The sequence below is a fragment of the Ostrinia furnacalis genome, unplaced genomic scaffold (genome assembly GCF_004193835.3).
Source record: "Ostrinia furnacalis isolate ACB-3 unplaced genomic scaffold, ASM419383v2 OfSCF0182, whole genome shotgun sequence".
Lineage (NCBI taxonomy): Eukaryota > Metazoa > Arthropoda > Insecta > Lepidoptera > Crambidae > Ostrinia > Ostrinia furnacalis.
Genome location: NW_021130421.1, coordinates 1 through 18,533, shown reverse-complemented (window position 1 = coordinate 18,533; position 18,533 = coordinate 1). Strand labels below are relative to the sequence as shown.

General features: G+C 42.5%; 1 protein-coding gene and 2 long non-coding RNA genes across 3 annotated transcripts in view; 2 read left to right on the top strand and 1 right to left on the bottom strand.

Moving 5' to 3' along the window:
• Positions 1 to 17,585, top strand: part of CDase (neutral ceramidase) — a gene marked incomplete at its 3' end in the record, with an annotated part of 34,913 nt that extends 17,328 nt beyond the window's left edge. Inside the window, exons 4-13 of the mRNA XM_028305503.1 lie at positions 5,509 to 5,685; positions 5,991 to 6,118; positions 6,774 to 6,975; positions 8,348 to 8,434; positions 8,756 to 8,878; positions 14,102 to 14,221; positions 14,802 to 15,005; positions 15,667 to 15,879; positions 16,558 to 16,653; positions 17,418 to 17,585. Coding sequence (XP_028161304.1) covers positions 5,509 to 5,685; positions 5,991 to 6,118; positions 6,774 to 6,975; positions 8,348 to 8,434; positions 8,756 to 8,878; positions 14,102 to 14,221; positions 14,802 to 15,005; positions 15,667 to 15,879; positions 16,558 to 16,653; positions 17,418 to 17,585 — 1,518 coding nt within the window. The remainder of the gene's footprint in view (positions 1 to 5,508; positions 5,686 to 5,990; positions 6,119 to 6,773; positions 6,976 to 8,347; positions 8,435 to 8,755; positions 8,879 to 14,101; positions 14,222 to 14,801; positions 15,006 to 15,666; positions 15,880 to 16,557; positions 16,654 to 17,417) is intronic.
• Positions 1,498 to 2,463, top strand: LOC114353501 (uncharacterized). Its single transcript, XR_003655937.1, has 3 exons — positions 1,498 to 1,589; positions 1,679 to 1,904; positions 2,223 to 2,463. It is a non-coding gene; the product is annotated as an uncharacterized LOC114353501 (long non-coding RNA).
• LOC114353506 (uncharacterized) lies at positions 2,671 to 3,731 on the bottom strand. The gene is made up of 2 exons (XR_003655938.1): positions 3,296 to 3,731; positions 2,671 to 3,035 (listed from the first exon to the last, which is right to left on the bottom strand). It is a non-coding gene; the product is annotated as an uncharacterized LOC114353506 (long non-coding RNA).
• Positions 17,586 to 18,533: the final 948 nt, after the last annotated feature.

Here is an 18,533-nt window from a genome sequence, read left to right as displayed (position 1 = left end):
AGATCCCATCAAAAACAATACTTGTCAAAAAAACCAAGTCTCGCAACTCAGTTGTTCTACGGTAAAAAGTTGTGAGATCCATGTAATACCAAGTCCAGGCCAGGAAATCTTTAACGTTTTACATAAATATATTGACTTGGCCATCGCATGAAAACACGTGTAAATTAAATTATTTAGTGCGATGGCCAAGTCAATAATTTATGTAAAACGTTAAAGATTTCCTGGCCTGGACTTGGTATTACATGGATCTCACAACTTTTTACCGTAGAACAACTGAGTTGCGAGACTTGGTTTTTTTGACAAGTATTGTTTTTGATGGGATTTTTCTTTTTGTTTTACTGTAAAACTACAACTATAAATGAAGTAAACAAACCCTGACACAATCAAAATTAAACACACTTTTTGGACTTACCTCATTTGATTTGAATGACCAAAATGATTTCAAAACCTTTTTTCCACCCAAATCGTGGTATCACAACAATTTATTAGTTGAAAATATTTGTTATTTTTTCATTTCGATATTTTTTCACAAATATACGACCTAAATGTCAATGTGACAGAGCCCACAAAGTTGTGGACGCTAGTTGGCGCTGTAATCGTGCACGGAGCCAATAGTATCTATTTAGCGAATATTTCAACAGGTACCTACAGCCGCGATGTAGCGACAAAGTTGACACAACTTTGTGCCGGTAATTTATGTGTCGTGCCTCCGAGAAGTTGGTTATTACGCCGAGTTATGTCTCGTACACAGTTTCAGAGGCAACGCCTATTTTGGTGTCGATCGACTCTTTAAAGCTTCAGCCAAACCAACGCGTGCAGATCGCGTCGGCGATGGCGATCACTGCGCGTGCATAGATAGGCCAATGCCAGGAAAAATCTGTCAAAAGTGATATTAACCAAGGCGCAAGGGCATCAGTCAAAACCACTTTTGACCCTTTATACATTTCATTAACATTGTGTAATAATTTATTGTTCATCATCATCATAATTTCAGCCACAGGACGTCCACTGCTGAAAATAGGCTTCCCCCAATGACTTCCACATCGCACGGTTGGTAGCGGCCTGCATCCAGCGCCTTCCTGCTACCTTTATCAGATCGTCGGTCTACGGACGACGGAGCCCGACGGATTAGCAAGCTAAAGTGGCAATAGGCAGCATGTCGATTCTATAAAATTCTAACAAAAACTCCCTTCACCCAACGATGTCCAGAGTCCCTTCACTTAAGTTACAAAATGACCTTGATTCGGCATTCTGTAAACATTTCTCAGCGCGAGTGATGAGAAGTGAACAGTGAGGCGGCCTAGGGATTGACACACGCAACAAAAATGTTAGTCGAGTTTTTCGATTCAAGTTTTTTATTTAAATTAATGGGATTTTGGCACAAAATTTGAAGTCATTATTTATTTCTTTAACTTAAATGTCATAATCTGAACAAATTAAGGCAGATTTTACGTTAAAAACTAGAAATCTCTAATTCATAGCATATACCTACATAATCTGTGCTCTTACAAACGAAACAAAATGTCAAATTTACTTGTTGATTGTTTACGTTTGATGTTATTGATGTTTGAGATTGAGAAAATCTTAAAGTAAGTATACATTTGTGTTTGTGAAAGTTTTTTTATACGATATTTTTAAGTTACTTAAGTAATAATCTAATTAATTTAAAATGTTTCAGTCAAATGAGGCACGATCCTCTCACCCATCGTCAGTCCAAGTTGAAACTGTTCGAATTTATGTAAAAAAAAAGAAACCCTGGCTTAGCAAAGGGTTTCTTGAGATACACACCATTGAAGCCATTAAACAGAATAAAAATACCACATAACGAGGTTGGCAGCTTCAGTAGGAGGAACAAGCCGTGCGCTAAACACTATAAACATTACAAACAATGAACAAAGGCCAAGGTTAGTATCCGCTTATCAACATGGTTGACCCACTTAACATTCTTTAAAAGCAAACCACAAGATGTGCAACGAATGTTGGTTTTTTAAGTGTGCTCGTTGGATTCATTAACCCCACCGAAATCGAAATTAAAAGAGTAATGCATGATTTTGTTCTAATTTTTTTTTATATTGTAAAGACCAGTCATATATATAATTATTATGTATAGATTGTTTCGGATATAGAAAACTTTATCTTGTATGGATGTTATGCCATGCACATACTTATGTCACAAATGCCATTAAAACTTAATACATTATTTTTCATACTGTCTTTTTCAGCATAACATTCCACAACTCCTCCACGTACTGTTACTCCAACCGCCGTCTCAACAGCGATCGGAATATGCGACATTTACTGAGAGATTCCTGAGGGTGGTAGAACAGCAGAACTTGCAGACATTGTGTGGAACGCAAAGCGGAAAGAGAAGAGACACTGACTGAAGCCCTGACTGAACTGGGAAAAGGATTGGAAGCTTTAGCAGAAGCTAATAAATGGATTAAAGATAAAATATTACTACAGCTTTATTTGTTTAATTTCTTTACTACATATTTCTATTACTGTGCCCCTCAGAAAGTAATGATAATTAGAGGTAGTCTTAATAATTATTTTAAATACGAAATACATTTATACATAGGTATATTTTATTATTCAAAATAATTAAGATAAAACAAAAATTTTAATGAAAGTTTGTACATATCCACACTTATTATTCTTTTAGGTACATACATGGAGATGTAAAATGTTTGATTTATAGTTTGCAGAATATGACTGCTTCTGGGGAATTATATTCGGTAGGTACCACTCACTGGTGTCATTAGGCAGGCGCATGGAGCATATCCTAAATCACCTAAAAAAAAGAACACAAGCATCAATCACACATTACAAAAATTAAAATTGCCTCACATCCTAAGTAGTAGTGACTCACCAAGCAAAACCACTTCATCACCAGCCTTTGTACATCTCTTAAGTGGTTTTTTTACTATAGGTAGGTAAATACAGTGATTAAAAATAAATCAGACTTGCATAGCACCACCATTCCACCATATTAAGTTGGATCCGCATTTGACTTATTTAGATCTTTTATCTGTTATCTGAAAAAAGAAATAATATTAGAAGACACATTCTTCGAGTGGTGAGGTTACATAAGGGTGATCAAAGAACAGGAAAAAGACCTGCTCTATCACACAAGGACATAAGTTATTTATTGTATTAATTAAACAATATTTTTTATGTAATTGTATGTGAATGTACCTATTGTGAACTCGTTAGCTTTATATCAAACCCTTTGAAATCTATTTTAAATTGTGTAATAATATCAATGTAATAAAAAAATAACTTTACTTAGGCTTACCTTTACTCGAGTTGAAATCCATTTTGCCTTTAATAAAAACATTCGTGTCATCCCTAATATGCATAATTAAGTTCAAATAAATATCACAAAACTTATTTTTAACACATTTGAACACTAATAAAAGTAATTTTAATGCAATTTTCTAAAACTCCGTCTATTCTCACTCACAAAATACTAACTTTTTATTTGACATTTTGGAGCGCATTCGAGTGCGAAGTGTGTTTCGGAATGAGGCTGGAATTTCCTTACAGAATGCCACTCAAAACGTCATCCCATACAAAATCTCACGATCAATTAGTTCAACCCGCTGCCGCGCCGACAAGCGTAGCGCTAGAGTAAATTCGTGGCGACGATCGAGTTTATAGAATGCAAATCTAAAAACTCATCGCGGATTTAGTTGCGATGTCTAGGTGAAGGTTTTATAGAATCGCACTGCTGGATGTGGTATTACATGGATCTCACAACTTTTTACCGTAGAACAACTGAGTTGCGAGACTTGGTTTTTTTGACAAGTATTGTTTTTGATGGGATCTCATTTCTTTTTGTATTTTGTAGACAGCAGTTATGTATCTAGAAAACTGGACCGAAATTGAAAAATTTTACTCGACTTGGCGGTTGCGCTACCGTGCCCCCAAATATTTTAGTTTTTCCTTGATTCATACACCAAACACTACTTATATTCCAAATTTGAAGCTTCTAGGTCTGCTAGAAGTGCCTTAGAGTTTTGATGATCGGTGAGTCAGTGAGTCAGTGAGTGACAAAATTAAGTAACTTTGACCCGTTATAATTCTTAAACTACTGGTTCAAATTGAATGAAATTTTAAATATACCGTGTCTTTACAATGCCTGCATAGCTAATGAAAATTCAGCCTTCTAGTTTTATCCACAACGAAGTTACAGGCGGTCGAAAATGGCCTGAATTGCTTCGAGAAAAGGATGGTACGGCCGTGCCGCTTTTTTGCTCGACTTGGTGGGGGCACTGCCGTGCCCCCAGATAGAATTGTTTTAGAAATAATTAACATAAGTTAACGGGACGGGCTATCTATTTTAACATAGTTATGTCTAAACAAAGCCTGTGCACTTAACCTATGAAGACCATGCATAGTCGTAAAATTTACAACATAAATACCTGCGTAGTTATGAAATCTTTTAGCAGAGAATAAAAAAAAAATGACTCATAAGCGACTCTGACAATTTTTAATTGGTAATGAAATGTAAATTTTACTTAATAAAACAGTAGTAGTAGAATAATTTAGCAAATTTCATAATTTGTTGAAGCAAATAATAATTTTATTTAAGATTATTAAACACTTGTGTATTTAGAAACTAATATTTTATGATAATAGAAATTGTTCAGAAAAACAGTCAAGTGGTATGTTATTTACCTTACGTATTTTATTTAAAACTCCACAGCAGTTCACTGTCATACGCTGAAATGAGGAACTAATCATAGACTTAAATTTCTTAACTTCTTCTTATTAACCCGTTGAAAGCTGTGCGACTCTCCGGCGACTTGAACAAGAGTTTTTCTATCGAATCTGCAGGTCATATAGCGCCTGCAGAAACGATACGGGGACATAATATAAGTACAAAACGTGGATCTTGAATCCTGGGCGGGAAATAGTTTTTCTGTTAAGTCTAATCAGTTTCTCAGCAGTCAGACTCAGAGTCCTTTCAAAATCCCCTTAAAGGTCATAAAGCGTCTATAGAAGTGATACGGGGACTAACTAGAGTTTCACAGAAGCAGACTCAAGAGACAGATAGGTACAACGACCAGCGTAATCCTTAGCGGGACAATAGTTTTTATATTAAGTCTAGTTAGTTTTCCAGTAGTCTGACTCAAGAACCCTTAAAAACCCCTCCCAGGTTATAAAGCGGCTGCAGAAGTGATACGGGGACATATACAACGACCAGAACGTGATCCTAAACGGGACAATAGTATTATATCAAGTCTAGTCAGTTTCCCAGCAGTCAGACTCAAGAGTCATAAAGCAGACGCTTTATTTGCAGACGCAGAAGCGATATGGGGACATATACAACGATCAGGAATGATCTTCCTAAGCCCTAAACGGGACAATAGTTTTTCCATCAAGTCTAGGCAGTTTCTCAGCAGGCAGACTCAACGGCCCTTACAAATCCTCTTCCAGGTCAAGCTAAAGCGCCTACAAAATAGTTATAGGGACTTATGTTTATTTATTAAATCCCCCTTCCAGGTCATAAAGCGGCTGCAGAAGCGATACGGGGACATATACAACGACCAGAACGTGATACTGAGCGGGACCCACACCCACTCCACACCGGGCGGGTTCCTGATCGACTTCCTCTTCGACCTGCCCATTCTGGGCTTCGTGAGGGAGACCTTCCTCGCTTACATCGCTGGGATTTATAAGGTAAACCTCTAGACTTAAGTCTTAACTTCTACATTAGACTAATGACTTACTTAGATAAAAAAATAATTGCGTGGATCTGAGTTGTTGATTTATCAAAGTTCAATTATCAACCTCAAAAATGTCTTTGTTTTAATGAATTTGTTAATATTTTACACATAAATAAATAAATATTTAAACGAATGTGTTGTCCTTAAAGAACATTTTAACATGTCTCACTCATATCACTTTCCTGTTGTTTATTACAGTCTTTTAATTTTCCTTGAGAAATCTTTTCTACATACATACGATGTGTGTTCTTTTTTCAGAGTATAGTCATAGCTCACAATAAGCTGACTCCAGCAAGAATGGAGTACGGAGAGATTGAAATACTAAACGCGAATATCAATCGCTCACCTACTTCATACCTGCGGAATCCGCCGGAGGAACGAGCTAGGTAAGTGATAAAAATATCATCGTCATGTCATTTATATAGTCTCAAGTGCAGAAGCACGCCTCTCTGTAATTATACAGAAGCAAATGATTTATTATCAGGCCATTTATTTAGTGTCCAGGAGTACGAACCCTTCTAATTTATTAATTTAAAAGTAAATGGAGGATTTGACCTGCACCCCTCAGTCTGGCTAGACGGGTTGGGAATGGAGTTTCATTCCTCAAATGTTTGTCTCGAAGCGCTGATAGGTCAAAAAGATGAGACATGTAAAGGTCATTTACGTAACCTCTTCATCCCGCTGTTGCGTTACGGGCTACGGCCGAAAAAACCATGCGCTGGCGCTGCTTCGACGCTGCGCAGGCGCTGGAAAAACAATGACGCTCGAAAGACGCTAGTGTAGAGGGTCCTTTATCATTATCTAAATATACAGGGTGGAATTTTGTAATGCCACCTGAAGGGAAAGTACTCTTAATATAGATAGAAAATACTCAAAGAAAACATTCTTTTATTTTTGAAAAGAAATAGAATTGCATTCGGAGTTAGCGGGGAAAAAAATTGTATGAAAAAATCTAAACCGCGTAAGATAGATGAAGGGGGTAAGTTTTCTATAAAAATGTATAAGTATTTTATAACAAAATAATTTTCTCTTTGCTTTCAGATACAAATACGACACTGACAAGACATTAGCGCAGTTGAAATTCTTATCGCCATCAGGCGGGGTGCTGGGCGCGCTGCAGTGGTTCGCGGTGCACCCGACCAGCATGAACAACACCAACCGCCTCGTGTCGGCCGACAACGTAGGCTTTGCGTCGCTACTTATGGAGAAGGCGCTCAACGGGAACAACACGGCGCCCGGCAAGGTCAGTGGGGCTTGGAAGGCTGCTAACACGAGACTGTACAACTGTACGCTGATTCACATCCGGCTCGAAGGACCAATATTGCTACTCAGAAAAAAATAAAGAACGTAACACGGGTTGTACACCAATAGGTCGCTGGTTCATATCCGGCTCGAAGGACCAAAAAAAATAAAAATAAAGAACGTGTCACGATCTGGAGCGCTTTTGGCGTCACCCGGGATCATGAACAACACCAACCGCCTCGTGTCGTCCGACAACGTAGGCTTTGCGTCGCTACTTATGGAGAAGGCGCTCAACGGGAACACCACGGCGCCCGGCAAGGTCAGTGGGGCATGAGAAAGATGTTCTATAAAAATTATTGGTGTGGAGGAATGGAGGGTCGCTCGAAGCGAGGAGAGCGAGACTCTAGCCTGAGACGGAGCTCGTGCTTATGGAGAAGGCACTCAACGGGAACAATACGGCGCCCGGCAAGGTCAGTGGGGCTTGAAAAAGGGTGTACTATAAAAACAATTGGTGTGGAGGAATGAAGGATCCCTTGAAGCAAGGAGAGGCTGACTGGAGAGCGAGACTTTAGCCTTAGACAGCTCATGCTTATGGAGAAGGCGCTCAACGGGAACACCACGGCGCCCGGCAAGGTCAGTGGGGCTTGGAAGGCTGCTAATACGGGACTGTACAACTGTACGCTGATTTATATCCGGCTCGAAGAACCAATATTGCGGCTTAGAAAAAAAAATACAGATCACATGCGCCCGGCAAGGTCAGGCCCTATGTTTTCCGTCAGGAAATGCGTGAAACTGCATGCTGGTGGGTACCAGCCACGGCGTTGGTCGTCGTCGTGGATTATTCCACTTTGTTCGCCTGGGTGAAGATTTCACCTAGCTTTATTTTCCAGGTGAATTGATTCGACTAAAGTGGTCGCCTTTGTTCACCTAGGAATTAATTCACCCAGATCTTTGCATTTGTTTACCTGGGTGAATTAATTCGTAGTTGAACAAAGGCGACCGCTTTAGTGTACTCATTTTACCTGGATGAAATGGTTCCGAGGTGAAATGAGAACACTAAAAATTCAACTTTCTTCACCCAGGTGAACAAAGAAGAAGTTGACCATCGAGAAGAATTTTCGGTAGGCTACTGGCTGGCTACTGGTGCAGCTTGTTAGCACATCGCTTCCGCGGGACTTAACTGTAGCTCAAACATTTTCCCGACCTCAGTGCGGTAAAATCCTGGCCGCCGGGCATCCACATGGCCGGCGGTGGTTGAGACCCACACTTCTTAGAGTGTGGGGCTCGTCAACCTCCATTAACTTTTTTAATTATTGGAATGTCACTTGCTAATCCTTTGAGCTACGAAATTAACACACAAATATTATTTTCAGGGCAACATAGTGTGTGCGTTCGCGTCGACAAACCTTGGCGATGTTTCTCCCAACATCAAGGGTCCTCGATGCGAATTCTCCGGTAAGGTGAGTTTGTTATTTTCAATAATGAAGGAAACTCAACTCAAAAGTTAATGAAGCATATTGCTGATGTATGGTATTATGTTTAAATTATGAAGAAAAAATAGGTACCTGTTTTATTCTATTTATTTAGATACTCATAATAATAATTAAGGTGTACAATGACCCTCAATGTGGCGTCACTCTTTGTTACATTTTCTACAAAATAAATTGTATTTGAACAGCTATTTACTTGGAATTTTGGAACTCATTTGGAGTTTAATTAAAAGCTTAAAGTATTTATTTGTTACTCGTAATAAATGACCTGTAAAATATATTTCCTCGTAGGTATGCGACCAAGAGAAGCTGCTCTGTAAGCAGCCTAAGGAACGCTGCTTCGCGTCAGGCCCCGGCGATGATATGTTCGAGAGCACCAGGATCATTGCCACCAGGATCTATGAAGGAGCTATGGTAAGATTAAGATTGAACATGCTTTACGAGTAACCGAGACCACTTCGGTTGTTGGCCGGGTAGTAGTCAAACTCAAGCGTAGATTCGCGTTTGTTATTGGTTGAAATCGAAGCATCTGTGTGCTTACCATGAGTTTACGTTGAGTGCGCTCGCTAGCGAGTACGTCAAAAAAATATATGAAGATTTTATTTCTTGAAAGTAGCCGCTAATGGCGCTGCACAATATGCCATACATCTAATGTCGTTTTTTTACGCAGTCGCTAGCGAGCACACCTAACGTAAACTCATGGTAAGCACACTGTAAACGAACTAAAGTCGCTGACATAGTCTGATGGATTATTAAGCTGAAGTAGTTATGTGCAGGACGACTACAAATCGGCTGAGCGGAACCCTAAAAAGATAAAAGAAACCGCAGTAAATACGTATACGTACATACCTATAGTTATGTAATAAATCATCGGCGCTCGGCAAGTACATCAAAAGACAGAGACAGCGCGAGCGCGCAAAGGACAGCGATAGCACGCGCGCCCTCGATAACCGCCCTTAGCGCATACGCAATAAGGTTCATATCCGGACACCTTATAGTTTGTTTACGACTCCCGCGAGTTCGAGTAAGTACTTGTGTATTCCCGAATACGGGCGGACCGCGAATTGTTCCAGAAAATAGGCGGGATTTAGTGATATAAAAACAGACTGCCGGGCCGAACCAAGTATAGTCTTCTCTAATCAATCGAAGTGAATAGTCTTCTCTAATCAATCGAAGTGAATAGTCTTCTGAAATCAATCGAAGTGAATAGTCTTCTACAAACAATCGAAGAGAATAGTCTTTCACAGTCAACCGAAGTGAACAGTCTCAAGATAGTCTACGAAGAATAGTCTACTCAAGAGTCTCAAGAGCGCATAGTGAATAGTACAACGACTACAGCATAGACCTCGGACACCGCTATTGCTTCGCGACTTCGGATACCGTATTGACCGGACTCCTACAGCGTGTGACATCGACCGCACCGTGTTCACCGTATAGAACGTCACTCCGCACATAGTATAGAAGCCACGAGGTACGAAGACGTGGCAACGATCCACCACCGATTATAGTATAGTAGTGCAGCGATTGGAGACACCGTCAGCGGAGCTTCTACAGTCTACAGTCCACCGCTCTCCGTTTCACCGCATCCGTACAGCCCACTCCGCTCATCCACTCCAGTCACAGTTATCTGGCTCCGACAGTTCCGTACAGTTTTTATAGCCGGATAATAAACAGTCCTGCACAATTTTTCTGGTCCTTCGAGCCGGATCGTTGTCTACCGATCCCGAAGTTATAGAACCTTCGAGAACACCGAAGCGGCCTTCGTGAAGTGGCATACTACAGCACCGATAGAAGATGCCTGTGACAAGATCCAGGAAAGGCAAGGCGAAAGCTTCGAAGCCCACTACACCGCCTATGACGTCATCACCGGAACCGCCTACAGAACACATGACGTCATCACAGCAGCTCACCGTTACCGCGCAAGAGGAACTAATACAGTTGGGGCCTCCATCCGTAACAGACGTCACAGGAGACGAACAACACTCGACGGCTTCACCGCGAGCACCACTCGCGCATACCGATTGCGCCCGTCGACTAGCCGAGGCGGAGGCGGAGATAGCCCGCCTACGATTAGAGCTTGCCATTGCCCACCGCAAGCTTATAGAAATGGAGTCCGCCGATAGTGAAGATGACTCAGCGTCTTTGAAAGGAGATGGCGACTTACAACCGCCATCCCCTGTAACCGTCACCGTACCGCAGCCGACGTCATCAAAAATTAACCTCACTGAACTTACTACAGCCATCGCAACCGCAGCGCGGACCGGACAGCAACAACAGTATGTGGCAGAATTGCCGAACTACAGTGGCGCGCACTACGATTGGCTCGCATTCAAAGCAGCCTACAATGAAACTGCGAGTTTCTTCAGTGAAATAGAAAATATAGCGAGACTCCGGCGGTCACTCACGGGAAGAGCAAGGGAAGCCGTGACCTCCTTGCTAATAGTTAACGCGAAGGCGCAAGACATAATGCGCACTTTGGAGATGCGCTTTGGCCGGCCGGACTCTATAGCCCTGTCCGAATTAGAAAATTTAAGGAGACTACAGAGACTCACCGATTCGCCGGAAAAGGTTTGTGTGTTCGCTACCCGAATACAAAATAGCATAGCAACACTTCGAGCACTCAATCGAACACACTACCTCTACAACCCGGAAATAGTACATAGTTTAACTGAGAAGCTGACACCAGCGCTTCAGTACCGCTGGTACGACTTCGCATGGGAGCACACAGAGGAGGAACCGGACCTCATGAAATTCAGCCGCTTCATCGAGCGAGAAGCCGAAAAGTGTGCCAAATTCGCCACTCCCGAACCGATCTTCAGAGAAGATAGTTACCGATACCGCAAACAACAGCACACCCAGCGTGTCTTCCACATCAAGAGAGTACAGCAGAGACCGCCGTGCCCAGTGTGCGACGGCAACCATTCCGTTACCGACTGTGGCAAGCTGAGAAAAGCCATCAGCAGTGAACGCTGGGATATCGCAAGACAGAAACGTCTATGCTACCGTTGTCTTCGTCCCTGGACAAGAGCACATAGATGTCCAGGGATACAGTGCAAAATAAATGGCTGCAGGAAAACCCACCATAAATTACTGCACCACGAAACAGTTGCGCCTACAGAAAAAGTGAATGCAGTAGTTTCACTTACGCACGTCGATAAAATTGTGGATAAAAAACGATCAGGCGCTAATAGAAATCGAAGATCATCGCATAACCGGCGGGAGTCATCGAGAAATATAAACCAGCGAGAGTCATCGCACCTTCCATACCGGCGGGAGGCTTCGTGGCGTGAAAATAGAATAGAAGAAAAGTATAGAAACTTCGACAACCGCACATCGTCCGTACCACGCCAAACACCGCGAAGTAAAGACAGACGGCGTTCAACAGCAGACTGCTATAGACAACGCCAAACTACAGAATCAACAAACTGGAGAGAGAAGACTCCAGCACCGGCGGGAGCTACAGAACCGCAAGATAGAAATCCAAGTAACAGTTATCTCTGTCACCGTTTCACCGAGCAGAAACAGCAGTCGTCCTGCTAGCTGTTTTTCTGCATCGACGAGTCCGTCGCTGCACGGCGGGAGNCTTATAGTTTGTTTACGACTCCCGCGAGTTCGAGTAAGTACTTGTGTATTCCCGAATACGGGCGGACCGCGAATTGTTCCAGAAAATAGGCGGGATTTAGTGATATAAAAACAGACTGCCGGGCCGAACCAAGTATAGTCTTCTCTAATCAATCGAAGTGAATAGTCTTCTCTAATCAATCGAAGTGAATAGTCTTCTGAAATCAATCGAAGTGAATAGTCTTCTACAAACAATCGAAGAGAATAGTCTTTCACAGTCAACCGAAGTGAACAGTCTCAAGATAGTCTACGAAGAATAGTCTACTCAAGAGTCTCAAGAGCGCATAGTGAATAGTACAACGACTACAGCATAGACCTCGGACACCGCTATTGCTTCGCGACTTCGGATACCGTATTGACCGGACTCCTACAGCGTGTGACATCGACCGCACCGTGTTCACCGTATAGAACGTCACTCCGCACATAGTATAGAAGCCACGAGGTACGAAGACGTGGCAACGATCCACCACCGATTATAGTATAGTAGTGCAGCGATTGGAGACACCGTCAGCGGAGCTTCTACAGTCTACAGTCCACCGCTCTCCGTTTCACCGCATCCGTACAGCCCACTCCGCTCATCCACTCCAGTCACAGTTATCTGGCTCCGACAGTTCCGTACAGTTTTTATAGCCGGATAATAAACAGTCCTGCACAAGTTAAGTGTGTAAGGCACATAGTACGTATCACTGATAGATGATGGGGTAGCAAGGTTCTAGAGTGAAGGTGGCGCACCGGAAAACGCAGCGTGGGACGTCCACCCTCAAAGTGGACCGACGACATCATAAAGGTAGCAGGAAGGCGCTGGATGCAGGCCGCTACTAACTGGTCATTACGGAAATCATCGGGGGAGGCCTATGTGGACGTCCTATGGCTGAAATGATGATGATGATTTGTTGAAATGTAACCCCGACCAATCACAGGGTTGATTCTGTTCTTGAATGTTTATAATTTTGATATTTTGTAATTTACTGTCCTGATAGTAGCGCTACTGTAGCGCTTCCTCACGCCTCTAATTTGAAGGCGTCCTATAAAGTGCTATAAAGTATAAAGGCTCTAATGCCCGTTTTCACCATCAATCCAATGAGGGTTTTTGCGTATGAAAGATCCGCTAGATGGCGGGACGTGGATGTGGGGTCTGACTGCTGCGTGATTGGTGGATTTTGACATATCTGTCAATGTCATGTCAAAAATAACCAATCATGCAGCATTTGGACCTCGCGTCTACGTATTGCCATCTGGCGGATGTTTAATACGCGAAAACCCTCATTTTTAAGTGACCCCTTTGAAAACAAAATTCCTGTTATGTGTTGCCATAGGGGTCACTTATAAGTTAAGGATTGATGGTGAAAACGAGCATAAGTAGACTCGCACTAGCTCACTCGTAGACTAGCACTCGCGCAACTCCCCGCTAATCCCCGCTAAATTTTGTCAGTGTGTGCGTGCGCGCCGCATACGTATTGGCACGCTTACATAAAAACCGCGCTCGGTGCGTTTCTATGAAGATATACACCACTAAATTTTTATCACCGAAAAAATTTTAACAGGTTATGTAGAAACGTGTGGAATATTGAAAGCAAAAGAAAAAGAAATGGTTTTCATGAAGTTAATTTTTTTATTAAATTTTCGTTGGGCCGTATTTTACGCGTCACAGCTGGGTCACTCCGCTGCTCGCTAGAGTAGTCGTACGCGCTCGCACGTTGCATCGATCTGTCTGTCTCGCTCACGCCTCGACCACGCTTCCAGTGTTATTATTACATACTTAGCTAACTTAGACCATTTTTAATTCTAATAAGTGTTACATTATCGTACTTAAATAGTGCTAGCGACGCGTGTGTCAATAAATTAGCAATTTTAGGAGGATATTTTGAGTCACTTTATTTTACTCTTTTTTTTTGCACAAATGGGATCAGTATCAATAAGTCATTATCCAGAATTTTTTTTTTCGGTGATTAAAATTTAGTGGTGTATACCTACTCATTTGTATTTACTCTGCTAGTACTACGTATGGCCTTCCAGAAACTGCTGCAGCAGCCGGGCGAGGACGTGACGGGGCCCATCAGCTCGGTGCACCAGTTTGTGCGCATGCCCGACCACGAGGCACACCCCTTCGATCCCGTCAGCGACACCTTTGAAACGGTCAGTTTGTGTGGTATACATACAATCAAGTCGAGTTCACTGCGCACCCGGCAGCTGTGACATCAAATCTATGCTCTACGGGTCGAACGTGAGGTGTGCGAGTGAGTGCGAGGAAGAGTCGCATTTCAGTCCAACGTGTTTGGCTAACCCTCATCCGAATTTATGACGGCACCAAAATTTATTTGATTCCAACTGGTTCTTATAGAAAACATGAAAGTTCGCTTGACTCACGACTGATTCTCCATGGAATAGTACACTAAATTAGTACCCGGGTCTTTCTTAGAAAGTTTCGTTGCGGTTAACGCTTTAATCATGTCTAGCTCTCTCTTACAACATTCTAATGCACTTAGTACCGGATTAAGACTATTGAATGCCCTAAGCAATCTAATCCACCCCCACCCCACCATTTTTGGTGCACATTTTGGTGCCCCCTAAGTAAAACTCAGTAAAACTCAGTAAAAACTCAGTAAAACTCATTTATTTCTGTAAATAGGCTTAAAAAAAGCACTTTTACGACGAGACGTGATGAAGCTCAAAAGAAATTGAAAACTGGCACTGATCGTATCTGGTTCTTCTACAGAACGTAACCGTCCGCGGTTGCGTGCCAGCCATGGGCTACAGCTTTGCGGCCGGCACCACCGACGGGCCCGGCGCCTTCGACTTCCGACAAGGGACCACCTCGGGGAATGCTCTGTGGAACGCCGTCAGAGACTTCTTGGCAGAACCTACACCGGCTGACGTCCGCTGTCATGCACCCAAGCCTATACTGCTCGCTACTGGACGAGTAAGTAGCTTGAGACTTCTGCCAGGGGACCACCCCAGGGAATGTGCTCTGTGGAACGCCGTCAGAGACTTCTTGGCTGAACCGGCTGACGGGTAAATTCTTAAAAGGTTAATATCCTCAATAATGTCAGTTAAATGGGATGGAATCTCAATGGCAGACAAGCGCCGTTCATAGCCGAACGATGTCTATGAACTTCATGGACATCGTTCGGCTATTGGTCGCATTAAAAGTTGTTTGAAATATTTGTGTAAATCATGTAGGTAATGCGTGTACATAATTAAGCAATACTTGATATAAAATTTGGTACGTCACTGTGACGTTCGATGACGTAGGACGTAAGCAATCTTGGATTGAGCTACACAACCTAGTAATAATTTACAGACAGGAATACTACTCCGGTGACAGTGGCTTCGTAAAACCTTCATTAATGTCCAAATTAAATTTAAGGGTAGGTATACCCAGCATTGATGAAACAAACGCTAGCCGTAACAGCGTATTACACTTGAAAATTTCGACGGGTTCATCCAGTGTCTAAGTAGCTCAGTTGGAAGAGCAGTCACCCGGCAAGCGGAAGGTCGTGGGTTCAATTCCCGCTTTAGGCAGTTCGATTTTTTCAAGTTATTTATAGTAATTTTCAAAATGTCCAAATTGTGTCCCACAGATGAAGTTCCCGTACGCGTGGCAGCCGAGTATCGTATCAGTGGCGTTGGCTCGCCTCGGTCGCGTGACGCTGGCCGCCGCGCCTGGGGAGCTTACTACTATGGCCGGCCGGCGCTTACGCAGAGTGTTAGCGGCCACTGGTGCTGAGAAAGTTGTTATAGCGGGCCTGTCTAATGTCTACTCGGACTACATTACTACACCGGAGGAGTACCAGGTAAGGAGACATCCCTCCATCTTCCCATGGTCATAATAACCCAAAGGTTTTTCCTGACCGAACAAGGGGAGAAGTGTGCGGAATTGTGTGCCACACTTCTCCCCCTTTGGGACTCTTCCCCTTCTGGGGCAGCACAAACAAACATCGGCTCTTATCTTTGCTACCTATACACGATATCCTAAAGCCGTCTGAAGTTCGAAACGAGATCGGAGTATCGAGCTGGACTGATTGACCAGGTAGGAAAGTCCCTGGTTACTATCCCTATTGTATTAAGCTGCGGGTCGCGTGACGCTGGCCGCCGCGCCGGGCGAACTTACTACCATGGCCGGCCGGCGCTTACGTAGAGTGTTGGCGGCTACTGGTGCTGAAAAAGTTGTTATAGCGGGACTGTCTAATGTGTATTCGGATTACATAACCACTCCTGAAGAATATCAGGTATGCCATGACTATAGTATAAGACTAATAGATACCCCTGACGAGTACCAGGGTAGGGAGAGCCATACAGCACCTATGTCTGTTACGATTTCACTCATTTCACAATTAAACTGCTACCATGCGCCGGCGCAGAAAGACTCGCCATGATACAGTTTATGCTTCGTGTGTTTCTATAGTATTTTATTAATAATTTATTTTATAAAATAGTGTAAATAATTAACTGTGTTAATGTTATTTTTTCAGGCTCAAAGATATGAAGCAGCTTCTACGATTTTTGGACCTCACACCTTGGATATTTATTTGAACAAATACAAGGAGCTATCTGAAGCATTAAATTCGGTAAGTCTCTTTTCCTTTAACTTTCTGATTTTTTTTTAAATAAGTGCAAAATTTTGCTTGTTTTGGGTTGGGGAGGAGTCTTCTTTCGTCTTTGGTACAAAGAGAGGGTTTTTGAAATAAAGTTAATATAATTATCCTACTACTATTATAAATGCGAAAGTTTGGATATCTGGATGTCATGGTGTCTGGATGTTTGTTACTCTTTCACGCAAAAACTAATGAAATATTATCCTGTATTTGCCTGACGTTTCGACCGGTTTAGACCGGCCGTAGTCACAGACTGACTGGAGCGTCGAGCGCGCGATTATGCTGACATATTTGATATACAGTGTGAGTCACGTTAAAGTGTACATATGAAAATAGATGAAACTAGACCTATTTTTATCGACAAAAAAGAGGTCAAAAATTTTTCGAGATTTTTTTAAAAAAATTTATAGAATTTTTTTTCTTCCAATTACTTATTGTAAAGAAAACGTAATAACTTTTAACCTAAGCGGTATGTCCTAATAAAATAAAAACAGTCATAATGCTTAATAACAAGGGATACTAAAAAATACATAAAATACACAAAAAAGGCCAACAAATAATAAAAAATTATACTTTTTGAAAAAAATCTGTAAAAATTTAAAAAAAATCTCAAAAAATTTTTGACCTCTTTCTTGTCGATAAAAATAGGTCTAGTTTCATTTATTTTCATATGTACACTTTAACGTGACTCACACTGTATTATTCGAGGACTTACGACGTGAACCCGGTCCTCCCAGGGCGCGTCTCTCGAGCCCGGGCCGGAGCCGCCGGACTACAGCAGCCAGCTGATCACGCTGGTGACGCCGGTGCTGTGGGACGCGGCGCCGTGGGGCAAGGAGTTCGGAGACTGCCTCCACCAGCCCGAGAAGCGATACGGGTATGGGGACACCGCCACCGCTACTTTTGTAAGTATTAATGGGTTCAGGTCTAAGTAATCTCTAGTAAGGGTCAAGGATCGGGAGATTCTCGCTCAGGGGGAAGGAGGTTTCTCGCCCCAGAGAGGGGAGGGGGATTCCTGAATTCCTACCTTTGTAAGTATTGCTGGGATAAGGTGTCTAGTAAGGGCTAGGGGGAGGGGATTCTCACTCAGGGGGAAGGAGGATTCTCGCCCAAGAGAGAAGAATTCTCGCTCAGGGGAGGGGGATTCTAGAATCCTGGGCGAGCCCATTCTCACGAAGCAGAATTCTTACCCAGAGGGTGGATTCTCGCTCGGGGAAGACCGATTTTCGCACGGTAAGAAAGGGTTTCTCGTGCAGGGGGCAAGAGGATTCTGAAGAAGAGGGGTGAGGATTCTGGCCCAGGGGTAGGAGGATCCTTACCCAGTGGTAAGAAGATTCTCGCTCAGGGGTAGGATGATTCTCACCTAAGGGGACGGAAATTATCGCTCAGGGGAAGTGGGGAGTTTAGTCTAGGGGGGCAGGTGGCAACTGCAATTTTTCTACATAACAAAATTTATTACACAGTTTTGTGACTATCTGTCTCAGTTGCTCAGGCTGGCATCTTGCTTTCCATGACATTGATAGAATATTCAACAACTTTAGGACAGTGTAAGATTTTAAACTTTCGCGTCCCATTTCAACTAAAATAGTGAGACACGGGTCTTACTATTTTAGGACAGTGGCCTACAGTGGCCCTGCACATCACTCGCAATAGGGATGATGACTGGGTAATTAAATCGAAATTCTATTTAGTCCGTCAGACAGATAATTAGAAAATATTAGACTTATATTTTTTATTTTTTTCCATAATCCAATAATTACAGTATTATATTGAGTTGAAATGTTATGTGACGTCACTTTTGAGTAAAAATTCTACTCAAGCGTGACGTATCGCGCCATTTCAACTCGATGTAG